At 34.8% G+C, this 22,190-nt stretch overlaps 2 protein-coding genes across 2 annotated transcripts; one reads left to right on the forward strand and one right to left on the reverse strand.

The window, feature by feature from the left end:
- Positions 1 to 754: 754 nt before the first annotated feature.
- On the reverse strand, positions 755 to 8,117 carry LOC132162186 (histidine--tRNA ligase, chloroplastic/mitochondrial). Its single transcript, XM_059572450.1, has 11 exons — positions 7,733 to 8,117; positions 7,562 to 7,657; positions 6,287 to 6,375; positions 5,947 to 6,076; positions 5,102 to 5,194; positions 4,026 to 4,100; positions 3,403 to 3,520; positions 3,098 to 3,240; positions 2,113 to 2,241; positions 1,212 to 1,375; positions 755 to 1,114 (listed from the first exon to the last, which is right to left on the reverse strand). The coding sequence occupies exons 1-11, from the start codon at positions 8,096 to 8,098 to the stop codon at positions 976 to 978; spliced, it is 1,542 nt and encodes a 513-aa protein (XP_059428433.1). The 5' UTR covers positions 8,099 to 8,117; the 3' UTR covers positions 755 to 975.
- Positions 8,118 to 16,298: 8,181 nt separating this feature from the next.
- Positions 16,299 to 18,536, forward strand: LOC132191841 (heavy metal-associated isoprenylated plant protein 5-like). Its single transcript, XM_059606955.1, has 5 exons — positions 16,299 to 16,406; positions 16,549 to 16,684; positions 16,871 to 17,094; positions 17,343 to 17,421; positions 17,598 to 18,536. The coding sequence occupies exons 1-5, from the start codon at positions 16,398 to 16,400 to the stop codon at positions 18,194 to 18,196; spliced, it is 1,047 nt and encodes a 348-aa protein (XP_059462938.1). The 5' UTR covers positions 16,299 to 16,397; the 3' UTR covers positions 18,197 to 18,536.
- The last annotated feature ends 3,654 nt before the right edge of the window (positions 18,537 to 22,190 follow it).

Raw genomic sequence — 22,190 nt, forward strand, 5'->3', positions numbered from 1 at the left:
CATATATATAATATAATTAAAAAAACAAATATTGAAGAAGTTGCCAGGAATGTTCTAAGGTATTGACATCTAATAATGATATGAAAATAACTTCTATCTTCGTAAACCGACTCTTTTACAGCCCCCAATAGGAGATTAGCACCAAATAAAATGAACATAAAAACACCAAATCTTTAAAACCCTAAACAAAGCCAACCCAACCCATCGTTTGTTTGTATTCACAAAAATTTCAACAGACGCACTGGAATCCACCTATACTCGCCTCCTCTGCCAAACGTCGCCGCTGAAATCAGTCGAGGGCCACCAAATATCTCTCTTATTTTGTAGCTGCCCCAAGTATCTCTCTTAAATACATGAATTGCTCAATTCATTATTCAAAGTTGAACAGCTAACTTGCCTAGGTAAAAGTATTCTCTCACTGGTAGATTGGAAATATCGTTAATAGATTCATCACTTCCCCTCTCACGCCGGGTCGGTTCCAAAGAACCTTAAACGTTGGCTCTTTTCATCATTAACTCGGCACTCCAAATCCATAAGAGAGGAAAATAGTGCAAGGCCCGAAATACAAAAGCGCAGTCATTCTTTTCTTCCATATGTCAACCCCATCAGAGGGGACAAAATGAGTCAAGCCTCTAGCAACTCCCGATGGTGCCAGGATTAATGTCCCTCCCAAGTTTGAACATTATAATGCTAAAGAAAAAAAGGGAAAATGTCAACCAATTAGAGGCATCATTGCCCAAAATTAGGTTGATACAAACACCTTGTTCACATAGTATTGTGCATAATCGCAGTAGTTAAAGCATGCCATCATTATTATCATACAAAGCATGCGCAAAAAATGAGTTAAATTCATTGATGTTTCTACCAAAAATACGCAAGTACCTAATGTCAGATAAAAAAATGAATCCACAAAGGTTGTACCTAACTATCAAGAATAAAGCCTAGAAGACGTAAGTTCCATAAAATCAGAACTTCTCACTCTAGTTCATCAAGCTTGACTTCATTCTGTTCACCAGAAGAAAGGATTTTTACACTAACCATGCCCCTTTGCCACTCTGAACTTCCAACCAATATCAGTCTGTAAGCATTTATCCGTGCAGCTCGTTTGAAAACCCTGAAGGAGAAGATAAATAGAATTAGAATAACAACATATCATAAAGATCAGCAATTGATTAGGAAACCTGTGACATCTAAAAATACGGAATTAATACCATTTAAGTGGTTTGCTTTCCAAGACCAAATCTACACTTTGGCCTTTTTCTCTGAGTATGCTAGCCACTCTAGCAGCTGCTCCTTGAAGATCAACATCCAGAGCACACACAATATTCTCAACTTGGAGGCTGAGTTCTGGTACAAGTCCCTTCTCCTTGAGCAACTGTAATAAACCAATCCATACGAAGAGAGGGGAAGAAAAAAATATAGTTAACTAACCAAAAGAAAAATGAAAGACTTTTATGAAAGAAGCAATAGATCATTTGAGCAAAAAATTCAGGACATGAATAGATATACAAAAACATCACAAAGTTCAAAATCATGAGGCACAATGGATCACTGCACGTATCTCAGTACTTAGGTGCCAGTACTAGGGTCATCAACTAAAAAGTAAATTTCCCGCGACACCCTATCACATTCATGACACCAAAGGCAACAGAATGTGTTAGCTTTTGTAGTTTATAATGCTGTCCTATTTGGTTTTGTCTCACAACAGGCTTTCTTTTTTTTCTTCGTTTTTTGCTATTTAATTAAGAGAAGGAGATGAATAGATGAAGCTCACAAGCGTAAATGCCAAGCTCACTGCTAAAAGTTCTCTAACTACAACCTCAATTTGCTTTGGAAGTAGACTTCCTCCAGTGAGAAATTGGACGCTCTTAAACAAGGGAAAAAAAACATAAACGCCTAGAGAAAAGGGTAGTGATCATCAAAAAGATTCCCTTCACAACCATATATGCTAACTCAAGCCTGTATGTTAGACATAAATATTACTTACAAAAAACAAGTGCAACACATTCGGCTTGCATAGAATTACTTTTGTAATTACATAATAGCAGCCCAAATTCCATTCATTAAGCAGCACTCTAGTGCAGCAGAAGAAACCCAAAATGATGAACTTACTTCTACTATAACAGCATCACCAAATCCGAAGCCACATGCAGGAAGGTCCTCACCACCAAAAGTTGAGAGTAACCGGTCATATCGCCCACCACCACAAATGGCTCGCAACTTTCCTTCTCTATCAAAACCCTGAGGGAAAAAAAAAAAAAAGCAGAAGAAGAAAATTCATTTGGGAGAGGGGAAAAACAAAAAAAATAAGTATTTAGATCGAGTTAAACAATGTGCTTGTGTCCATTTCAATAAAAGCATGCATATTCATCAACGAGAGGCTGGTGTTAAGAGTTAAAAGCTAATATGTTGAAATCTCTTTACGCGTGGATGGCGGCATACAATAGTCCTCATTTTTCTAATTTTACTGAGTTTTTGGACTTGTGTTCTTTTTTTTCTCCCTAATTGGGGGTCTCTCTTGTAAACTTCATGCGTACTTGAGTTGCACCTCTCTACACTTTCTATTAAAATTGATTTACTTATCATTCAATATTTCACCAGGAATTGATGTCATACGTACCACTTGCTTCATGCATAAGATAATGATAGTTAATGCTTACAAGTCATATCTATGCCAACATGTTAGTAGCACAAGTATGAAGGATATAAACACCTGGAATAACTTGGGAATATTCTAGTGCAGGGTTCAGGTATACAATAACGCTACAAAATTCAAATGTATATTTTCATCATATTTTATATTGTTTTTACATGTTTCAGCACCTAAACAAACAAAGAACAAAGCATATGGTCAACGTGACGATGCCCACAACATATACCCCTCATGACCTGGAACTTACAAAATATCAATTTAATTTAGAGATCATTACTCATTAGCTAATGAATGCAATAATTTATTCTTTTTGTCTCATACTATCAAAGCAAGCTAGAGATGAGGGTGGCCCCTAATGCGCGAGTCAAACTCCAATTTATTACACAGTGACACTCTTATTCAGACCATGAGGTCAAAAAAAGAAAAAACAGGACAAAATCTCACCTCAAAAACAATACCAGTATAGTAAGCAAGCCCACGAACAACAGATGCATCAAATTCAATCCACTCGGAATAACCAAACTTTTCAGCAAGCGAGAATAGCTGCTTCAAATCAGCAACAGCTTCCCCAGCACTTCCAAGTATCTCTACATACACACAAAGATGAAACAAATAATTAGAATCAATAATTAGAATCAAATGAAACAATTGCCACCTTATAACTACATATGTCAGATGGCAACTTATATCACCTTGTTTGGTCCAAAATTGTAAGAAATAACTTCTCAATGAAAGTGACAGAAAACTACCTTCCAATTTCGCCAGTGACTTAATGGAAAGAACTTGCAATAGCTCCTCAACACCCTCTTCTGATACACCAGTAGACGTCAACTCTTTCTTTATCTCATCCAGTGGAATCTTCTCTATCTGTTTTGAGATAAATATGCATCCCTCATAAAACGATTAAAATTTACAGATAACAGCATCTGAAAATTCAGGTAACACGTGTATTGTTATCTACATACATGTGATAAAAACAACTGGTAGTGACATTAGATATCTAAATCGAAGTAAAGGACATAGAGCAATGACACTACAAGAACAATATAGAGCAAGCAATGCATATCAAAATACCTTTTATAGACTGGCAATGAGCTTGGTAGTGTCAAATTAATGTGTCTAACCCACATGACGTAATTAACATCATCTAACATATTAAACTAGAATATCATAAAACAAAGGTAAATTTAATTTTTGATAAGTATTTAATAAACTTATAAAGAACAGGACCATCAGGACTAGAATAAGTATTAACAATTAACATTATGAGTACCACATTTTGAAAAAAAAAAAAAAAAATACAGAATAGTAACATTCTCTGGTTTTCTAAAAGAACATGGCATCTCAACACTTGCAACCTTGCATAGCTCACCTTGTCTATGATTATGCAAACCTTGCTGAATAAATTTTCAGGTATAGAGTAGCACCTCAATACTTCTTGTAAAACCTGTAATGAAGGGGAAAAGACTCAGATTGCAGTAAAAATATTCAAATGAAGTATCATGGAAGATGGTGGCATTTAGCCTTATATATAAAACAGTTTAAGAGAGGCTCAAGTCAACAATGTAACTCTTATTGCCAATTCATCCAACAATTTAAAGAATAAAATTATCGCATAATAGTATTGTGCACTATAAGAGAATCCCCAGCAAGAAACACAAAAAGAATCATTCATGCAGATAGAAAAGCAAAATAGAGAAGTGTACTTCCATATTGATGTTTGCTTAGTCTATTGGGCAAGTTTTGAGAAACAAAGGGTACTTTAAAAAATTAGTAGTACTTTTCGAGATCTTTCTTTTTTTTTTGGGGGCGGGGGGAGGGAGGGAATCACAAGGATTTTAGATCACTAATTTTATGACCCAAGGAAGAGAGACTGAGGTTGGAAGTGACCCATCTTCTTAACTTGTGCAGAGAGGCATTTGCGTAGTGGTGAATTTTACGGGCAATCTAGCAAGGAAATTTTCCCAGGAAGTGGTGGATGTCTCTAATGATTGGACCTATCTGCCAATCACAAGCTTGATTCAGGTTAAGAATTACATAATGACAATCAAGGAGGCGCCCTCCACAAAAATAATAAATCCTCATCAACTCTCTCATTGTTTCTTTTCTCAATCAAATCTTTTAAGAGTTTACAAACTAATACTTTGTCATCTAAGTAGATATTGTTCAGATACTTGTAAAAATACATGTCTCTTCACACACACACACGAAAAAAAAAAAAAAGTCATGCAATTTTCAGTAGTTGCTTCCCAAGAAAACTCAATTCAGCAAAACATGTACTTCCTAGGAGCAGTTCATATTCGTGCAAATCAGATACTTAAATGTCTTGAGAAGTATTCAGAAATACAAAGACTTTGCAAATGGAACTCTTAAAGAAAGATAGCTGCCATAAGAAGAATGTTATCATGAAAGACCTCTAATAATCCATGTTCAAAGAATTGTCCGCACCTTTCGACTAGAAACCTTGAATCCAACATCTGATGCTGTGATTCCAATTCGCTTGAAAAATGTGACGATAGACGAAATAAGTTCTGCTTCAGCCTATAGATCAAAAACTGCAAATTTTAAGCTTGACAAAGAAATGAAAGTAAAGCTGTGTTTGGATTTGAATTTTGGACGTGTAATATGAAGTACTTGAATGAAGTTTTAACAAGACAAGAGGGTTTTAAACTAAAAATGTAATGAATGAAAGAGAAAGGAGCTCTTTCAACAGCAATGTCACCCAGAAAAGGAATTTGGAATAACACCCACCACCTACTTGTTTCCAATTCACATATATCACTAAAGTTCCAGTATCCATGACTTTCAATAACAACAAAAGGTAAGTATTTTTTATACCCGATTTTTAAAAAAAGAAAAAGAAAAATGACCTTTTAGTATTGAAATCCAAATTCCTTCCCCCAAACACTTGCATCCTAATGCAACCTAGAAGACTATAATCCAATACATGGAGTGCATCATGTGAAACAGCTTGAGAAACTCAACAAGGCAGAATGAGTATTAGAGATCAATATCCATCACAATCATATGAAGTTACCAAGAGAAACATGTTCAGGATTAAAACTAAATTTGTGTTTATGAAATAGAAGAACAGGAGGCAGTAACACTGTGTGTCTGTGTCTGAGTATGTATCAGAAAGACAGAGAGAAGGATAAGAAGTTACTACTTAAATGTGATATTAAGTGGTTAAAAACTTCCACAGCACATAAAGGCCAACATTAGTTGAGTTGGTAGAGGAACCGAAACTGAACCAGCACAAAGTTCATAAAGTAGGTCAAGTCAGAGGCTCCTACCGTCACCTCAGGTACACCAATAATATCCATATTCCACTGGTAGTGCTCCCGGCGCCGTCCTCTTGTCATTCTTTCATAACGCCAACACTGTCCTATAGCAAACCATTTCAACGGGAGGGACACAGATTTTCTGGACAAGAAAAAACATGGAGATCAAATTCTGGCATCTGTACCTGGATACAAAAATCATAAGTAAATAAATTTATAAACAAAAAAAAGTTTCCAGATATCAAACTTGAAAACCAACTGAGCAAGTACTAGAAACAAGACAACAAATTAAAAATGAAGAAGACTATGCATTCCTATCATGGAAAAGGCACACGCAGAATCAGAATCGTACCCTTTCTGTATCACCAGCCTCGCCAAAGAAGGAGTGAGCTCAGGCCTCAATGCAACTCGACGATTTCCCCGATCTTCAAAACAGTATAGCTGCACAGTGAAAGAGTATAAACTTCGCAGATGTAAAGATAAAACATTTCCAGAATAACAACATCCCAGAGCCAATCACTGTCAACAAGAGTCACACAGCATACAGAAAGGCATGAACACATGCGTGCATGTAAGATCACTTTGGGAGTTGGTTACTCTTGTAGCTCTTCTAGAGGAGAAGATATTGATTGGCTAATATGGGTTTAGAAAAATAAGACATCTATCAGGGATCAACCGTAGCATAGTTCATATAAAGAAAAAGATTACAGTCATCACCCACTAATAATCATCACTAACTGATATCTGTACATATTACCCCTAGGTGATAATCTTAAATTCCAGGTGCTTTAGTAATTTTTCTGGCATTACATTACTCTCAAGGGTCTCGAATCTCAAACAAGCACAAACCCACTAAATTGGGAAAATAAAGACCATTTAGCATACCAGTTCTCTCATTTAATGAATGACTTCTACACAATTTGAAACCCGGAAAACTCCCATTTTGAGTTACTTAACCACTTCCAATTAAAACTGAGGTTGAGGAACTAATAAACTCTAAAATTTCAAATATAACGGGACGTGATTTATTTACTCCCAAAGCTTATTATTCCTGCCAAGTAGTGCTACGTGATCGAATAGTCACCAATCTTTTGAGCCTAACGTCTACTATGCGTATATATGGCAACTGATACAAAAAGAAATAGGGGAAACTTCACCGAAAACCCCCGAACTTCCACCCATTTTGAAATAACCTCCTTAAACTTCAAAATCTCTCAATTTAGTCCTCTGAACTTTCAATTGCTCTCAATTTGGACTCTTCCGTCAATTTTAGTCGTTAAAAATACAAAAAAAAAAAAAAAAAAAAAAAAGATCAAAGTATCCCTGATTTTTGTTTTTTTAAAAGTAAAAATCGTTTTGAAAGTTTAAATTTTATACAAAAGTAAGGGATATAAACGTCATGTAACATTTAAAATTTGACAGAGAGGTTCAAATTGAGAGCAATTGAAAGCTCAAGAGACTAAATTGAGAGATTTTGAAGTTTTGGGGAGGTTTATCAAATCGGGTGAAAATTCAAAAATCTTCAGTGAGTTCTCCAAAGAAATAATAATAATAATAATTAATTAATTAATAAAAAAAGCTCATTTCATAGAGAATGAAACAACAAGAAGATATGGCTGAGACTAACCTGGTCCCTAATCTCCTCCCCGGCTTTTCTAATGAACAACGCCTCCGACTCCAGCACAGGAAAATCAACCTCCTCAAACCCGAATATCCGCGAAACCTAAATTCCACAGCCAATCAAATACAAACCTTCATGCATACATCCGTAAATATATACATGTTTTGAAACCCTAACCTCTCGGAAATTCTGAAAGAGCCAACTGCGGAGGCGCATTTCCTCGGGGGCGAAGTCCCTGGTTCCCTTGGGAGGATTGACGTCGATCTTCTGCACCACATCGGTGATCGGCGGCGGAGATAGCGCACCGGACCTACCTCCGTCACCGCCATTCTCGCCCGAACACTGTGCTACCGAAGTGGACGACAAGGAAGAGAAGTTTCTAGTAGGGCCTATCGGAAACGGATGTCTGGGAATGGGAAAACTGCGAGCGCGATTGAAAGAGAGGGTTGGAGATGAGAAGTGAGGGAGAGAGAGAACGAAGGGCTTGAGATAGACGTTGAGACGCGGGTGGAGGATAAGGAGGGAAGAAGGGTTTGCCGGCATTGTGGTGGCGGTGAGTGAGCGAGTGAGTGAGAGCGCGCCGCGCACTCGCACGCCTTATTTGCCACGCGGGCTAAGCGTGCTTATTGGGCCTGGGCCACATGTTGGGCTCTCCTCAGACTCGTGACTCGTCAACAATATGAACGAGAGTTTGGGCCAGATGTTATGGTGTTAGGGCCACAGGATTTTTTTGAGATAAAGTTTTTTAACTTTATTTTTTATTTTCTTTTTTTCTATTCAAATGAGGAAAAGGATTATTTTTTTGGAGCCGGTGAGCTGCCAAGTTTGCTTCCCTTCGATCAACTACTCATACCAACTCAAACTTTTTCATTTGCTCTTCAAAGTTTACACTATTTGCAATGCATCACCTTCAAATACTGCATATTGCAATCTTAAATTTCTGCTAAACACCGCTGCTATTTAGGTTGTTAAACCTTTAGCCACTATGGGGTTTGAGATATGAGGTTTTGTGGAACACATGGAGGCCAAAACACATCACTCGTAGTCTCGTACGATCACTCTAATGTACTTTTTTTTGTGTGTCATATCAATCTTTGCATTCTAATTCACCTTTGCAACACCCAATAGAAGTCTCTCCCACACTTGAATAGAACTAACCCAATTATCATCGTGCTGATCCCATGGTCTTTAACAAACTTGATAAAAATTTTCTAAAGACTCTTATGCACCCTGCTCAAACATCTCTTGCTAACAAGCATTTCCACAAGATATGGCTAGTGGTCACATATAAGACACATGATCTTTAAAAAGTTGTCTTTGTTGGCAACAAATTAATGTTAGATTTCCCTAAAAACATATTGCTTACCCCCCGATGTAACACCCCGACTTTTATACAAGTCATATAGTAGAAAATATTTTCCACATGGCACTACTACTCACTAAAACACTAGCAGCAGAAAGTTTATCTAAGCATAAAATTTTCTTTCATTTTTGAAACTACAAACTCACCTTTTAACACAATTATAATATTATAACAACTTTAACTACAATTATCTGGTTAGTATTCCGAAAGATGCCACATAAGCATAATTACACATTTATACCAAAAGCTGATTTATTACAAGTCAACCCTTCAAATACGAGGCCCCTTGTTAGCCTCATGGATAGTAATCTAAGCATACATACGGGTTGTCGGCGGTGGTATAAACATCCAATCCCTATAGTGTGTGATGTGAGCCCCTTTTTACTTTAAAATTCATTTCTCTCGTTTGTAAAGCAGCTATCACAATGCGTAATTTTTGTAAAAAGATATACAAATAACAAAAATTAACATGCTTGAAAGACATAAATGAATACTCCCACGTGAAAGTTTAATTTAGAAAAAATTTTACTTAACCGCTTGAATTTTTATCACTTTTACAATTACTTCCTTGAAGTTTAAATACTCTAAATTTAGTGTATCAAACTTTTCACTTTTTATAATGTCACCCACCATTAGGCTTTTCCGTTAAATCATGTAAAAATTCTCAAAATATCCATGTTTTTTATTATAAAAAAAGTAAAATAAAAAAATTTGCAAAGATTCAAACGTGGGTATTCTTGCAAATTTTGTTAAATTCTTAACAACTTCTGATTCTTTGCAATTTTTTTTTTTTTAAACAGAAAACGGGGGGCATTTTGGTAATTTTGACAACCCTTTGTAAGGATTTAATGAAAAAACCTAACAAATGGGTGATATTGAAAAGGCATTATCCTCTTTCAAGCAGGCAACCCATTGCTGAAACAGATTGTCTAAAAATCTTACAAAATCTAATTTCTGCAATTGTAATTGATAGGTAATTCTTTATTAAGCACACCCAATGCTCACAACATCCTGCCCAAATGCACAGAAAGTTACTGCACAATCTCCCATCTTGCTTGCTATTTGTCTTCAAAAACAATATTTTAAGCCTTTAAGGTATACCCATCTATTGCAATCCATCCCAGCCCATGATTCCCATAGTTTTCTAATTTCTAAATGTTCCATGCAAATCACTAAAACCATTTTCTGGGGCTGGAATCTTGGAAAAGGAGTGGGTTGATTCCAACTTCCTCAAGTAGCTTTCAGCATATTCTTTATTCAACAGCCCAATTTCCTTCCACTTCCATTGGAAAATATCCCAAATCCTTTCTTCCCATTATCTCTCATTCCAACATCACCTTCATATTGTAACTTTCTCAAATGCCTTAAACATGGGTTCAGGGTTCCCAAAACTGAAAACTTCCTTGTACCTTCTCATGAAGTCCCCTACATCTTCCAAAAATTATCGGATTTAAAAAACATTCTTAACAAATGCAGCTCAAAGGTTATAAAATATGACTAGGAGAACTTTCCTGAAAGTACTTTTGGGATTGCATTATACTCACTCACTTTGATTCCATGCGAGAAATTTACCAAAATGTCACCCCAACAACTAAGGGTCTGTTTGTGATTGTGTTTGTAGAGCCTTAAAGTGCGTTTAACATTCAAAAAAAAAAAAAAAGTATTCGTTTGGTAAAAAAATTAAAAACACTTTTAATGATCCAAAAAACCTAAAAATAGTTAAAATGCATTTTTGGCAAAAGCTTTAAAATGAAGCTTTTTCCAAAAAATATTTTCTACTTAAAAACTATATTTCTCAAACGCAATTCCAAATAAGCTCTCTTAAAAAATAAATAGCTTTTGCTTTTGATGTCTTTATATTTTGGGAGGAGTTAAAACAAATGTTAAGTTTAACTTTGGATAAAGAGTTTGATAAAAGATTTTATTTTTTATTTTTTTTTGTGGATTTTGTTAAAAATTTAGAGAAATGTTAAATATGAAGAGTTTGATGAGGATGCTCATGGGGCTTAAAAAATACTTTTAGTACATAAAAGCTGTACCAAACAAAAATCTAACTTGTCTGGTAAAAAATTTTAAAAGTACATATTTGATTTTTTTATTCTAAAAATTGCAAAAATGTACTTTTGGAAAAAGCTTAAAAGTAAAGTTTTTTTTTTTTTTTTTTGTTGCAAAAGTTTCATTTTTAAGCTTTTCCCAAAAATGCGTTTTTGCCAATTTTGACTTTTTAAACCTTTAAAAGCGCTTTTAATTTTTTTTTACTAAACATATACTTTTGTCTTCAAACAAATTTTTTAAGCGCTAAACGCACTTTTGGGCCTCTCAAATGCACACACAAATAGATCCTTAGTAAATTTTTATAGTATGCACATGAAAAAAGTAAAGAAAGTAAAAAAATAAATATGGGTACACAACATGCGGAGATTGATTGGAATGGTCTTAGCTCTTGAATATTCAGACCAAAAAAAAAATGCTTTAAGAAGGTCCCAAACATATGATACACTATTCTCTATGTTACACATTATTCTTCTAACAATTTCTTTTACAAATTTAATGGTAAATTCACTTATCCATATAACAGGTATCAATGAAAAATAAGATCAACGATAATTTTTTATTATATCTCTATCCAATTTTGTCCTTCACATGCTTATTCTCTATTTGCTTTTATGGTCACTTCAATCATTCCAAATTTATTTATACTTAAAAATTATACAATATTTAATAATATTATATTTATATTTTAAAAAACTCTAGCGTACGTGAAGCACAACTTGACTAACATGGTCAAGATGCTCATACTTGTGATGAGGGTAATTGGCAATTCAAACTTGAAATGATGATAATTTTTTTTTTTTCTAGTCTTGTCATGATTGTAATTGGCAAAGGAGGAGAGACAATTTTTGAATTGGGAAATCCAGATCTGAATTGACTCCTTTGCCAATTGCCAACAAAGAAGCTAGATCGAATAAATCCAGGATTCAATAATGAGACTCATGGAAAATTGGAAATCACGGGAAAAATAGTAGAAGTAATTTATCATATATATCAATGTACCAAACGTTGTACCAACCGTGATCCTGAGTGGAGTCATTGCAGGGATATTATCCCAATGAATTCATTATACAATTGCTAATGTTTTTAAAGGAATTATTAGTGTCAATAATTTGTCTATAATTTTCTCATATTCTTCTACAAATTTAATAGATTAATCACGATTCATCGTTGATTAGTCCACAAATCTAATGGTTCATTTGTTAGATGAGATGAGAAAAATATTGACACTAATTATTTCTTACGGTTTTATTTCAAAAAACTTTACAAAACTCTCTTACACTTTCTTGGGTTTTGAAAGTATCGTTAAAGTTAAAAAATTCTCAATTAAGGGGATCAAATTTTCAATTTCTTTCGATTACCCAATTCCATTAAGATTTTCCGTTAATTTGTGTCAAACGCCCAAAATACCCATGTTTTTCATTATTAAAAAAAATGATAAAAAAAAAAATTATAAAGATGTTACAAAAATATTGCAAAGATTTTTTTTTTATAAATAATAATAAATTTTTTTTTTTGAATTTTTACATTTTTTATTTTATTTTAATAATAAAAAATACAAGTATTTTGAGAATTTGACAAGATTTAATAAAAAATTCTAACCGATAATTAAAAGAAACAAGTGAAAGTGGATTGAGCTTTACTGAATGATTTTTTTTTTGAAAGAAGGAAAAAACGTAAATGTGAGACATAATTAATGGGGGTGTCGTCATAGCAACAGCAAAGGAAGTTGCTCATAAATGTGACAGATTGTATTATCAGCTATGGCAATCATTCGGCTAATGAATCTGCCGATGAATTGCTCGGAAAGGAAAGACACAGAGGGAGAATATGGGAAGAACCTAGAATATGCTATAAGCTTCACCATCGTAATCAATTCTGGAATAACAAAAATAAATTCCAACGTTCACCATTCTTGTCCGGTTTAGACGGAAGTCATTAGTTCGAATTCACTTTTTTTCTTTTCTGTTTGGATATATTAAAAAAAAAAAAAAAAAAAATCCATTCACCATTGTTGTCCGACATGTACTTTAGGACGAGCATATTCCTACAAGTCACTCGTGTCTTTTTTGTGTCACTTTAAAAATGAGATCACTTTTAAAAGTATAATTTAATCAAAATTTAATTATCATTAAATACAAATTCAATGGTAATTTTAAAAACTACCTTATTCTTAGAATGACACATGATGAGAAATACAATGGTAACTTTAGTATTACTCTACTTCTGCTCATAGTGTACAACTTTACATGCATCAATATGCTTACTCTCTTGTGTTTTTTAATTAGAAAAAGTATACATATCCCTTTAAACTAATACTCAATTTGTAAAATTTTTTATTTTCTAATTAAAGATTGTATCAATGCCTTATGACAAAAATACCCTCAATAAAAATTCACAAAAAAAAAAAGTGGTGACAGACACACCACTGCTTTTTCCCCCTTTCTTGAATTTTAAAAATTCACAGGAAAGCTTTGCATTTTGTAATGCTAAAAGTAAGATTTGTGTTCCTCTTTTATTCGAAAATGATGTGACTTTTAAAATTGTCGTTTGATTTTGGATGATTATTATTTGATTTTGATCTAACACTAATTTTAAACACCACATTTGAAAAAACATAAAAGGAGGACACTTACTTCTAGCATTAAAACATGTTTGAGATTGTGTTTGAGAAATAGAGCTTTTAAGTAAAAAAACTTCTTTTTTTTTTTGACAAAAGCTTCGTTTTTAAACTTTTACTAAAAGTGTCTTGACAATTTTTAAACTTTTTAGACCCTTAAAAACGCTTTTATTTTTTATTTTTTTAACAAATGAGTATTTTTTTCTTCAAAAACTTTTTAAATGTTAAATATACTTTTACATCCGTCAAACACAGCTTGATTGGACCGGACATGTATAGTGTTTTTTTTTTCTTCGAATTTGCTTGAATGGTGGCTAAAAACTTGATGCACGTGCATGCGCCGAGATCCAATGCACCATTGTTTTATGCATGAAAAGCATGATAGTAGAGAGACAATGAATTACGAATGTGGTCGTACAATCGTAAGGGCCTACGCTTTTCTTCCTTCGCAAAATTACGAATTCCCTTTAATCTAGTCTTCCTTTCCCACTCCCACATGCGTAACACGACAGCAAGTCAAAATGGATGGTCTAACTTCCCCAATACCCCACTCCCTACTTTTCTTCCCATTCAATCAAACCCCTCCCTCGTAGAATTAGGGTAGTGGGGGGGACATTTCAAATTTGGACTTATATCGATTTATTGCTGACATCACTGATGATGTAAGCATATTCTCCCCGAAGTCAAGTATATCTTCTCTGTTTAGGACTTCAAAGCCCCCTATTAGGTCACTATCACATAAAACCTTGCCACATTAGGCTATACTTCTTTTTAAAACACGAATCCTATTCTACTAATTTGTTGTCCGAATTATTAATAATTTAAGCAACTGTTCAAAACTTGCAATGGCAGGTGGATCTTACTTCTAAAAATCTCTATCCATGATTCATATGGTTGAGTATTGCATAAGAACACTAAGCTCTATATATAATAAGCGTTTTATTGGGCATTTGACTATTTTATCTCAAATCAATTGGTGTTCAATGAGATAAATAAAAGCAACTTTTTATGACATTCGAAATTGCATTTTACAAGGTAAGTTTTAAAAGCCGCCCAAGTGAGCAAAGCGGCATTGTTACACTTGTACACTAAGGCCAACAATCTCGACAGTAATGCAAGAGAATTTGGGTGGACTATCCGAAACTTGCTATAACAGATGAGTTTTATAAAAATTCTATCACATTGACTATCTAAATTACTAGCGACTCAGACAACAAAATTGCTATCCAATATCGTATGATTGAGTGTTTCGTAAGAACGTAAAACTCTAGGTACGTATTGTGGTTGGCCTTGCCAATACAACGATTGCTAGAGATGAACACAAATGCTACATGGGTACGCAATTTGCAAGGATGTGATGCTGAACACCCTTCTCAACTATTACTTTGTGTCTAATTCTGATGGGTGAGTTTTTGGCCTGGACGAGCCTAACATTGCAGATATTGGATGAACTTTCCTGAGTATCTATCTGCTACGCCATGAATATGAATAAGCCAAATCTAAGGTCAATTTAAAGATATACAAAAGCATGAGAAACACAAGTATCAACATACTGATATATGCCCAGAAGAAATGGACAAAAATGATATTATTATTTTTTTTGGGCCACAAAAGAAAAGAAGAAGAAGATAATATCAATGGAAGGTCTGAAATCACCCCCACTAAAGGGATCAGTCGATATTTGCTATAATATCACATTTGGTTGCCAATTGTCAATTATTATCAACATACCATGGTAGCAACGCTAAAATACCTTCTCTCTCACTCTCTGGATGACAATAACAGTTCCTCTGTTGCTTTTCTGGGGTTCCCCTTGTTTTCAAAACTCTTTGCCGTTTTCCCAAATCAGAATTTGTTGAATTTTTGTTGTGTAGTATAAAAGTTTATTTGGGTCTTTAATTTCAAAAAGTGTGTTTGACAAAATCGTAATTTGACTTTTAAAATTGTAATTTAGTCTTTTTAAAATTTTGAATTCTACTTTTCTAAATCGCAATTTAAAAAAAAAATTAAATTCCAAATAATTCATTTTATGCTATTTTGTTTAAAATTACACTTTTTATCTATGAAATTGCAGTGTCATACGCACCCTAAGATTATATTGGCCGGTATTAACCCGACTCATTTAATTAAACGAATCAAACTTTTCAACCCTAACACATTAATTTTGTATTGAATTTATGTCGAATTCTTAGTGTCGTTGCAAAAATGTAGGTCCTAAATATTGTTAGGTGTGAAATTCGAGTTAAAATTTAATTCAAACCATTTAATTAAAGGAATGAAATCCACAACCCCTAATGTTAATTCGTAGGTCTGTAAAAAACTGTGGGCCATACGGGAGAGCATTTTACAGTTATAAACCTGTTTAACTGAAATAAGTGGACCCCACGTTATTATTCGAGGTTATATCGTCATTTCGCATGACACGTCAGCTTGTAAAATGGTTGATCCTGGAGAACTATTGGGTCGGCTACGACGGCAGTTTAGACTTAGAAGTTAGAAGAGAGTACCCTTGCCGAACTCACCAACAAAACATTTTAAAAGATTAAAATAAACAAAAGCTAAAGAGTCAAGAGCATGAGCCAATCCATTCATCCATACATCATCACCACCGCATACCATACATAACATAAATTAAATACAATATATTAGAAATAATAATAATATTCGCGCCGACTTGGCGACGCAACCAACCCGACCCTCTATATATTCTCATCGCAGCCTCTAATTGGTACTCTTCAAACAACCGTTCTAGCAATTACGAAGTCATACAATTTGACGAAAAATAATATTTCCTTTGCCTCCTAACAATGGGCGAGGTTAGTTTTCGAAGTCTCTCGAGCTTCACTGTATTCCAATCTCATGGCCTTCGTTAAATCCTTCTGTAATGTGTTGAAATTGTGCAATGTTCCGTTTTTCGTCTTCTAAGCGTTTTTTTTTTTTTTTGAATTATGGCAACAGAAAGATGGAGGAAAGAATGAAGGTGAGAAGGCCGCTGACAAGAAGGACGACGGCAAGATCACCGCCGTTTACAAGGTGGACATGCATTGCGAGGGATGCGCCAAAAAAATCAAGAGAGCTGTTCGCAGTTTCGATGGTATAACCAGATTAATTATTCTATTGTTTGTTGATTTTTTTTTTTTAATCCGTTGTTTACCAAGTAAACTGGGAATCGTTCTCATCGGTCATTCTCGGAAATTTCCCCGAGGATGAATTGGAGAAGTAATTGTGAAGCAATCAATTTTCTCCAACAAAATTTCCTAATTGTTGACGATTTGTGTAGGTGTTGATGATGTCAAGGCGGATTGTTCGGCCAACAAATTGACGGTAATGGGGAAACTGGACCCCTCCGGAATCAGAGAGAAGCTGGAGCAGAAGATCAAGAAGAAGGTGGAGCTCGTGTCTCCGCAGCCCAAGAAAGACGGCGGCGGTGACAATAAGCCCAAAGAGGAACCAAAAAAGGAAGAAAAGAAGAAAGATGAAAAGAAACCCGAAAAACCTAAAGAGGTACACTCTCTTAACCTGCGCCTCCTTGCTGAATCTGGATCCACACGCGCCTTTGCAGCTACGAATTTTGTAAAAAAAAAAAAAACTGAATGAGTTGCGGCGTACTCACGGCGCGTGTTAACCCCACGTGGTGGTCCGTGACTTGGTTTATTAAATCTCACGTTACCACGGCGCGTGTTAACCCCACTTGAATTTTGCAATTTTTAAATCCGATTTTCTCAACTAATTATGACTTTTCGGTGGTGCAGAGTACGTTGGTTCTGAAGATCCCACTGCATTGCGACGGTTGCATTCATAAGATGCGGAAGATCATCCAAAAGTTTGACGGTGAGATTACTATTCCCTCATTGTTTTAAATTATGAAAAAATTAAATTATTTCTTAATATGTTATTATTTGAATTAAATTAAATTAAATTAATCGGTTAGGGTGTTGCAAGCAAATAGATTCTACAGAATATTCGATTCTTTGTGTGACGCAATCCAATTCATTTCATGTGCGCAGGGGTTGAGAAGGTTGACATAGACGCAGGCAAAGATCTGGTAACGGTGAAGGGCACAATGGACGCGAAAGCGCTGGTCCCTTATCTCACGGCGAAGCTGAAGAGGAGCGTCGACGTTGTTCCGCCGAAGAAAGACGAAGGCGGCGATAAGAAACCAAAGGAAGGCGGCGGCGGAGGAGACGGAGACAAGAAAAAGGAAGGCGGCGGTGGCGGCGGAGATAAGAAAGAGAAAGAAGGTGGTGGCGGCGGAGATAAGAAAGAGAAAGAAGGTGGTGGCGGAGATGCTGCGAAAAAAGAGGAAGGTGGAGGGGCCAAGGTGGAGTTGAGCAAGATGGAGTACCATGGGTACCCCTACGCGTCACCCACGTACTGGAACGGGGGGAACGTGTACGATCAGAATTACCCGGTGGAAGTTCATCATGCTCAGAATTACCCGGTGGAAGCTTATCAGGGGTATGTAAATCATGGGTACGGGAACGAAGGGTACGTGAATCAGGGATACGCACATCAGGGATACGAGCTGCCGCACCCCCACGCCCACGCGATGCACGCGCCTCAGATGTTCAGCGACGAGAATCCCAACGCTTGTTCGGTGATGTGAGACAGAGAGAGAGGGAAATCAACGGTGGCCGATCAAAGATTTGAAAAACACTGTAAATAAGTGGACGGGGGGGTATACAGAGATTGAAAAAAAGTAGGAGTAAATATGTGAAATTACGGATGAGGACAAATAGTAGAGCTCTAGAATTTTGGAGTTCTAGAGTAGGTTACCCGTTACAGTAGCCAGCTGGTATGGCCGGTTCAGTAGCGGGTTCGGTTGTTGGTTGTCGGTTTATTTGTCCTTTTACGGTTTAAGTTTTGTACTAATTTTTTAGAATATAATATTAAATAAACATATAATATGTTATTCACAAATAACAAAACAAATAGGTTTACGATGATTCGGCGAAGGTTCGTGGTCTGGACAAATCCACGTGGTTTTGAACTAATCAATTTATATTATTATTATTATTATTATTATTATCGGCGAAATTTGTAGTTGTAGCTGGTGGCATGATGGCTGATTGGATGTGTGGGACTAGCAAGTAGCAAATATGATAGCATTTCTATTCAAAAATGGGACCATCTCTTGAATTGGAGTCGGTTGGTAACTAATATGGGACCAACCGATATTACCTACGGAAAGTAAAAATAAATAATAACAAGGTTTCAATTTTTGCAATCACACAATGTTGTAATCCACCACAATCACACAATATATATATATATATATATTTTTAACAAATTTCTAATTAAAAACGGTCCGCACCCATATAAGTCATTTGACACGAGTACATACAAGTGTATATACCCCACATTAATACATTGGCTTCTAACATAATTCTAATAAATTTTTATTTTTTGGCATTACAATTTCATAACATTAAAGGAATATGTTTTCTTTAGCTAAAGTATTAGACTGTGTTTACATTGAGAAAATTTTAGATTGTATTGATGGTATTGTAATTAGAGAGCAAATTGCTGTTGTTCGATCTATTTATTCATCAATGAAGAATATATTTGTTAAAAGAAAAAAAAAATCATACCATTGAAGGAATACATATTTAATCAAATAATAACAACTTCTATTTTACTCCAAAAATAAAAAATAAAAAAATGTAACGTTACTCTTTTACTAAAGTTATGAGAAAATATTTTAGACTATCTCTTGGATGACGTTTTTTGACTATTACAAGTTTGAATGGCCATTTATTTTGGGGACCAAGAGGCAGGAGGCAGGAGGCAGGAGGCCATTCAAATCTACACCTTCTTTCCATGGCTAAATGCTAAAGGCTAGTTGGTGCTCAATTTTAGGGGCGTGCTAGCTATAGATTTAATACATTTTCAAGATAATGTATTTAAAGCAGCTGACTCAACTTATATTTTATAACTTAAAAGACAAAAAACAAAAAAAAAAAACTTATATTTTATAATAAACTAAGGTTGATATTTGCGCACGATGTCCATGAAAATGATATCTCTTATTATAAACAATATCACAAAAATTACAATAATAAGAAAAGTGGCTCACGCCTTTTTTTTTAATTATTTTTTTATTTAAGGATTAAGAATATAAATTTCTTATAAATTCCGTCGTAAGAATTTCTCAAATTCAATTTCCAGAGGTATCATGTGTTTTATGAGCATGTAAGAAGTACATTTTTATTATTGTTATTATTATTATTAATGCTATTAAAAAAAAATGTGAGAAATACATGCTATTATATGTAATTCTCACATGCTAAAGGGGCATGTGGATATTCATTTTTAAAGACTGAGTTGAAGAAATTTTTCTACAACTTGACTTTTAGAAAATTTATGTATGTGGCTCTTTACAGCAATGCTTATATGGTGAAAGCTAATGTGGTTTGAGCCATTATGTTCAAACCTATATGAAGAATATTATCTAAGGTGGTGCTTTAATGCTCTAAGCACGGCCGGAACTAGTATTTAAAATTTGTGGGGTTTAAACTAAAAAATTTTAAAATTTGGGGGAGTAAAATTCTAATTTTTAAAACTTTTGGGAAAAACATGGTGGCTTGGGGGCCGCCCCTAGTCTAAGTAAATTTTCAAAGTGGGTTAGAGTCCTGCACTGAAAATCCTCATGCCTAATTAGTGTAAATCATATTAATTCTCATTGATCATTGTGGGGCAATATTAGGCTATGACTCATTCTTACTTGAGAGAGTCCCTACAGTTCTCACTATCTAAGCCCTTTATATACTATTCTTAGTGAATAAATGCTACTATGGTCACACCTAAATATATGATATGTTGAAAACCTATATGAAGAATGATTACTAGTTTTTTTCTTTCTAAAATCTTGAAGATATGTTCTAATTATCACATTTATCATATACTTCTTGAAGACATTTGATGGGCACAACCGCAAAAGAGTCGAGCACTAATAATTAATGGATTCGCAACAAGCCCTCTTATATAATAATAATAATAATAATGAATGACTACTAGTTTTGATTTAACAATATTTGCCATATAAAGCATTAAAGCCTGCTAATAACGACCCTCAAAATTTAATAGTAAATGCTAAATTCAAAATCAAATTAAGTTCAAGTTTTAATGGTAAATGCTAACAATTACGACTTCAGTTGTACATTGCCCTATTCCCCATGGAAAAGGGTATTTTTTTTTTCTTTGAAAACGTGGATTTGCAACTTGGCATTTATTATAAGAGGAAGAGTCTTTTTGTTTTTGTTTTTTTTAGGTCTTTTTGTACGGGTGTTGAATGGGAAAGGCATTCTTTGAGTGTTTGGTTTAATGGACACTAAAGTAAGGGAGCAGGCATGGAAAGCATAAAACCATAAGGAAAAGGCCAAAAGATTTGTCATGAAAGAGGCTTTTAAAAAGTTTCGGAACATTTTTTAATGCTGGAAAAGCAGCAACATAAAGAAATCAGAAACAAGCCACGTATTTTTATTTTATTTTTTGATGTTGTTGTTTGATTTAACCCATGAATGAAATAAATTTTATTGTATCAAATGACAACATAGGTTTGGCTGTAGCTTTCAACTTTCCAGGGTAATTCTGTTGATCCTTTTGGGATATTCAAGAAACCCACTATGGAATATGCAAAATCTGGTCCTTGACAATCCCCTTGCTAGTATTGAATTGATCAATTCTTGGCAAAAGAAAAAAAAAAAAAAAAACAAAACAAAACAAAACAAAAAAGAGTTGAGCCATGTGCTTAAGAAAAAAATTAATAATATTAGGTGGATTCTAGTTCTACAATATTGGTAGTGATATACTAGATACCCACCCAGCCCGCCCAAGCTAAGCTTGTAGGCTCGAGATAATCAAGCATAAACCATGAGCCCCCGTTAACCTATAGGAGTTAATGCACCTGGACAATAGTCGTCTAAAAAATAGTTGAGGATGTGACGCAGAAGATAGTTGACCTATAATTTTATCTTAAATGTTCCACTATTTTTTACAGCAAATCTGGTAATATCCATGCCTTGTGGGCAAGCATGTAATTCCGCATGATAACGGCTGCAGCCTGACAACAAGCAAGGAATTTGATGCCACAATCGGCCAGAGGTCGTACTCCATTAGCAGGCAACACCTGGCCAAAGGCGTACCACGCCAGACTAGGATCATACCCTATTTGTGGGCAACACATAGCCGAGGTCATACATCATTCATTGGCGCTTCATATAAGAGGGTTGTGTAGCCACCTCTCCCTCTCTATATCTATATATATTTTTTTGTAAGTAATGAATTAGCACATACGAGCAACTGAAAGTTTGAAGTAAATGTTTTCTCAAAGTGAATGTGTGAAATCTTAAAAGATAATACAAATTAAAAACCATGAAGCTCATTATTAGCATTATATAAGGAGGGTAGCAATCTAATTAGTCACATACTGTTTGAATATAAGTTGAGAAGCAAATTTTGGAGCTATGGTTTCTTTAGATAGAGAAGAAACCATCAACCCAATATGCTATTATTTATATTAGTGGATCTTAAAAATGTAGAAGGCATTTCTCTTTCTCTCTCATTATTCAAAAACCTCCCCCTCTTAGATCTCAATCAAG

This window comes from Corylus avellana, chromosome ca9 (genome assembly GCF_901000735.1).
Source record: "Corylus avellana chromosome ca9, CavTom2PMs-1.0".
NCBI classification, from domain to species: domain Eukaryota; kingdom Viridiplantae; phylum Streptophyta; class Magnoliopsida; order Fagales; family Betulaceae; genus Corylus; species Corylus avellana.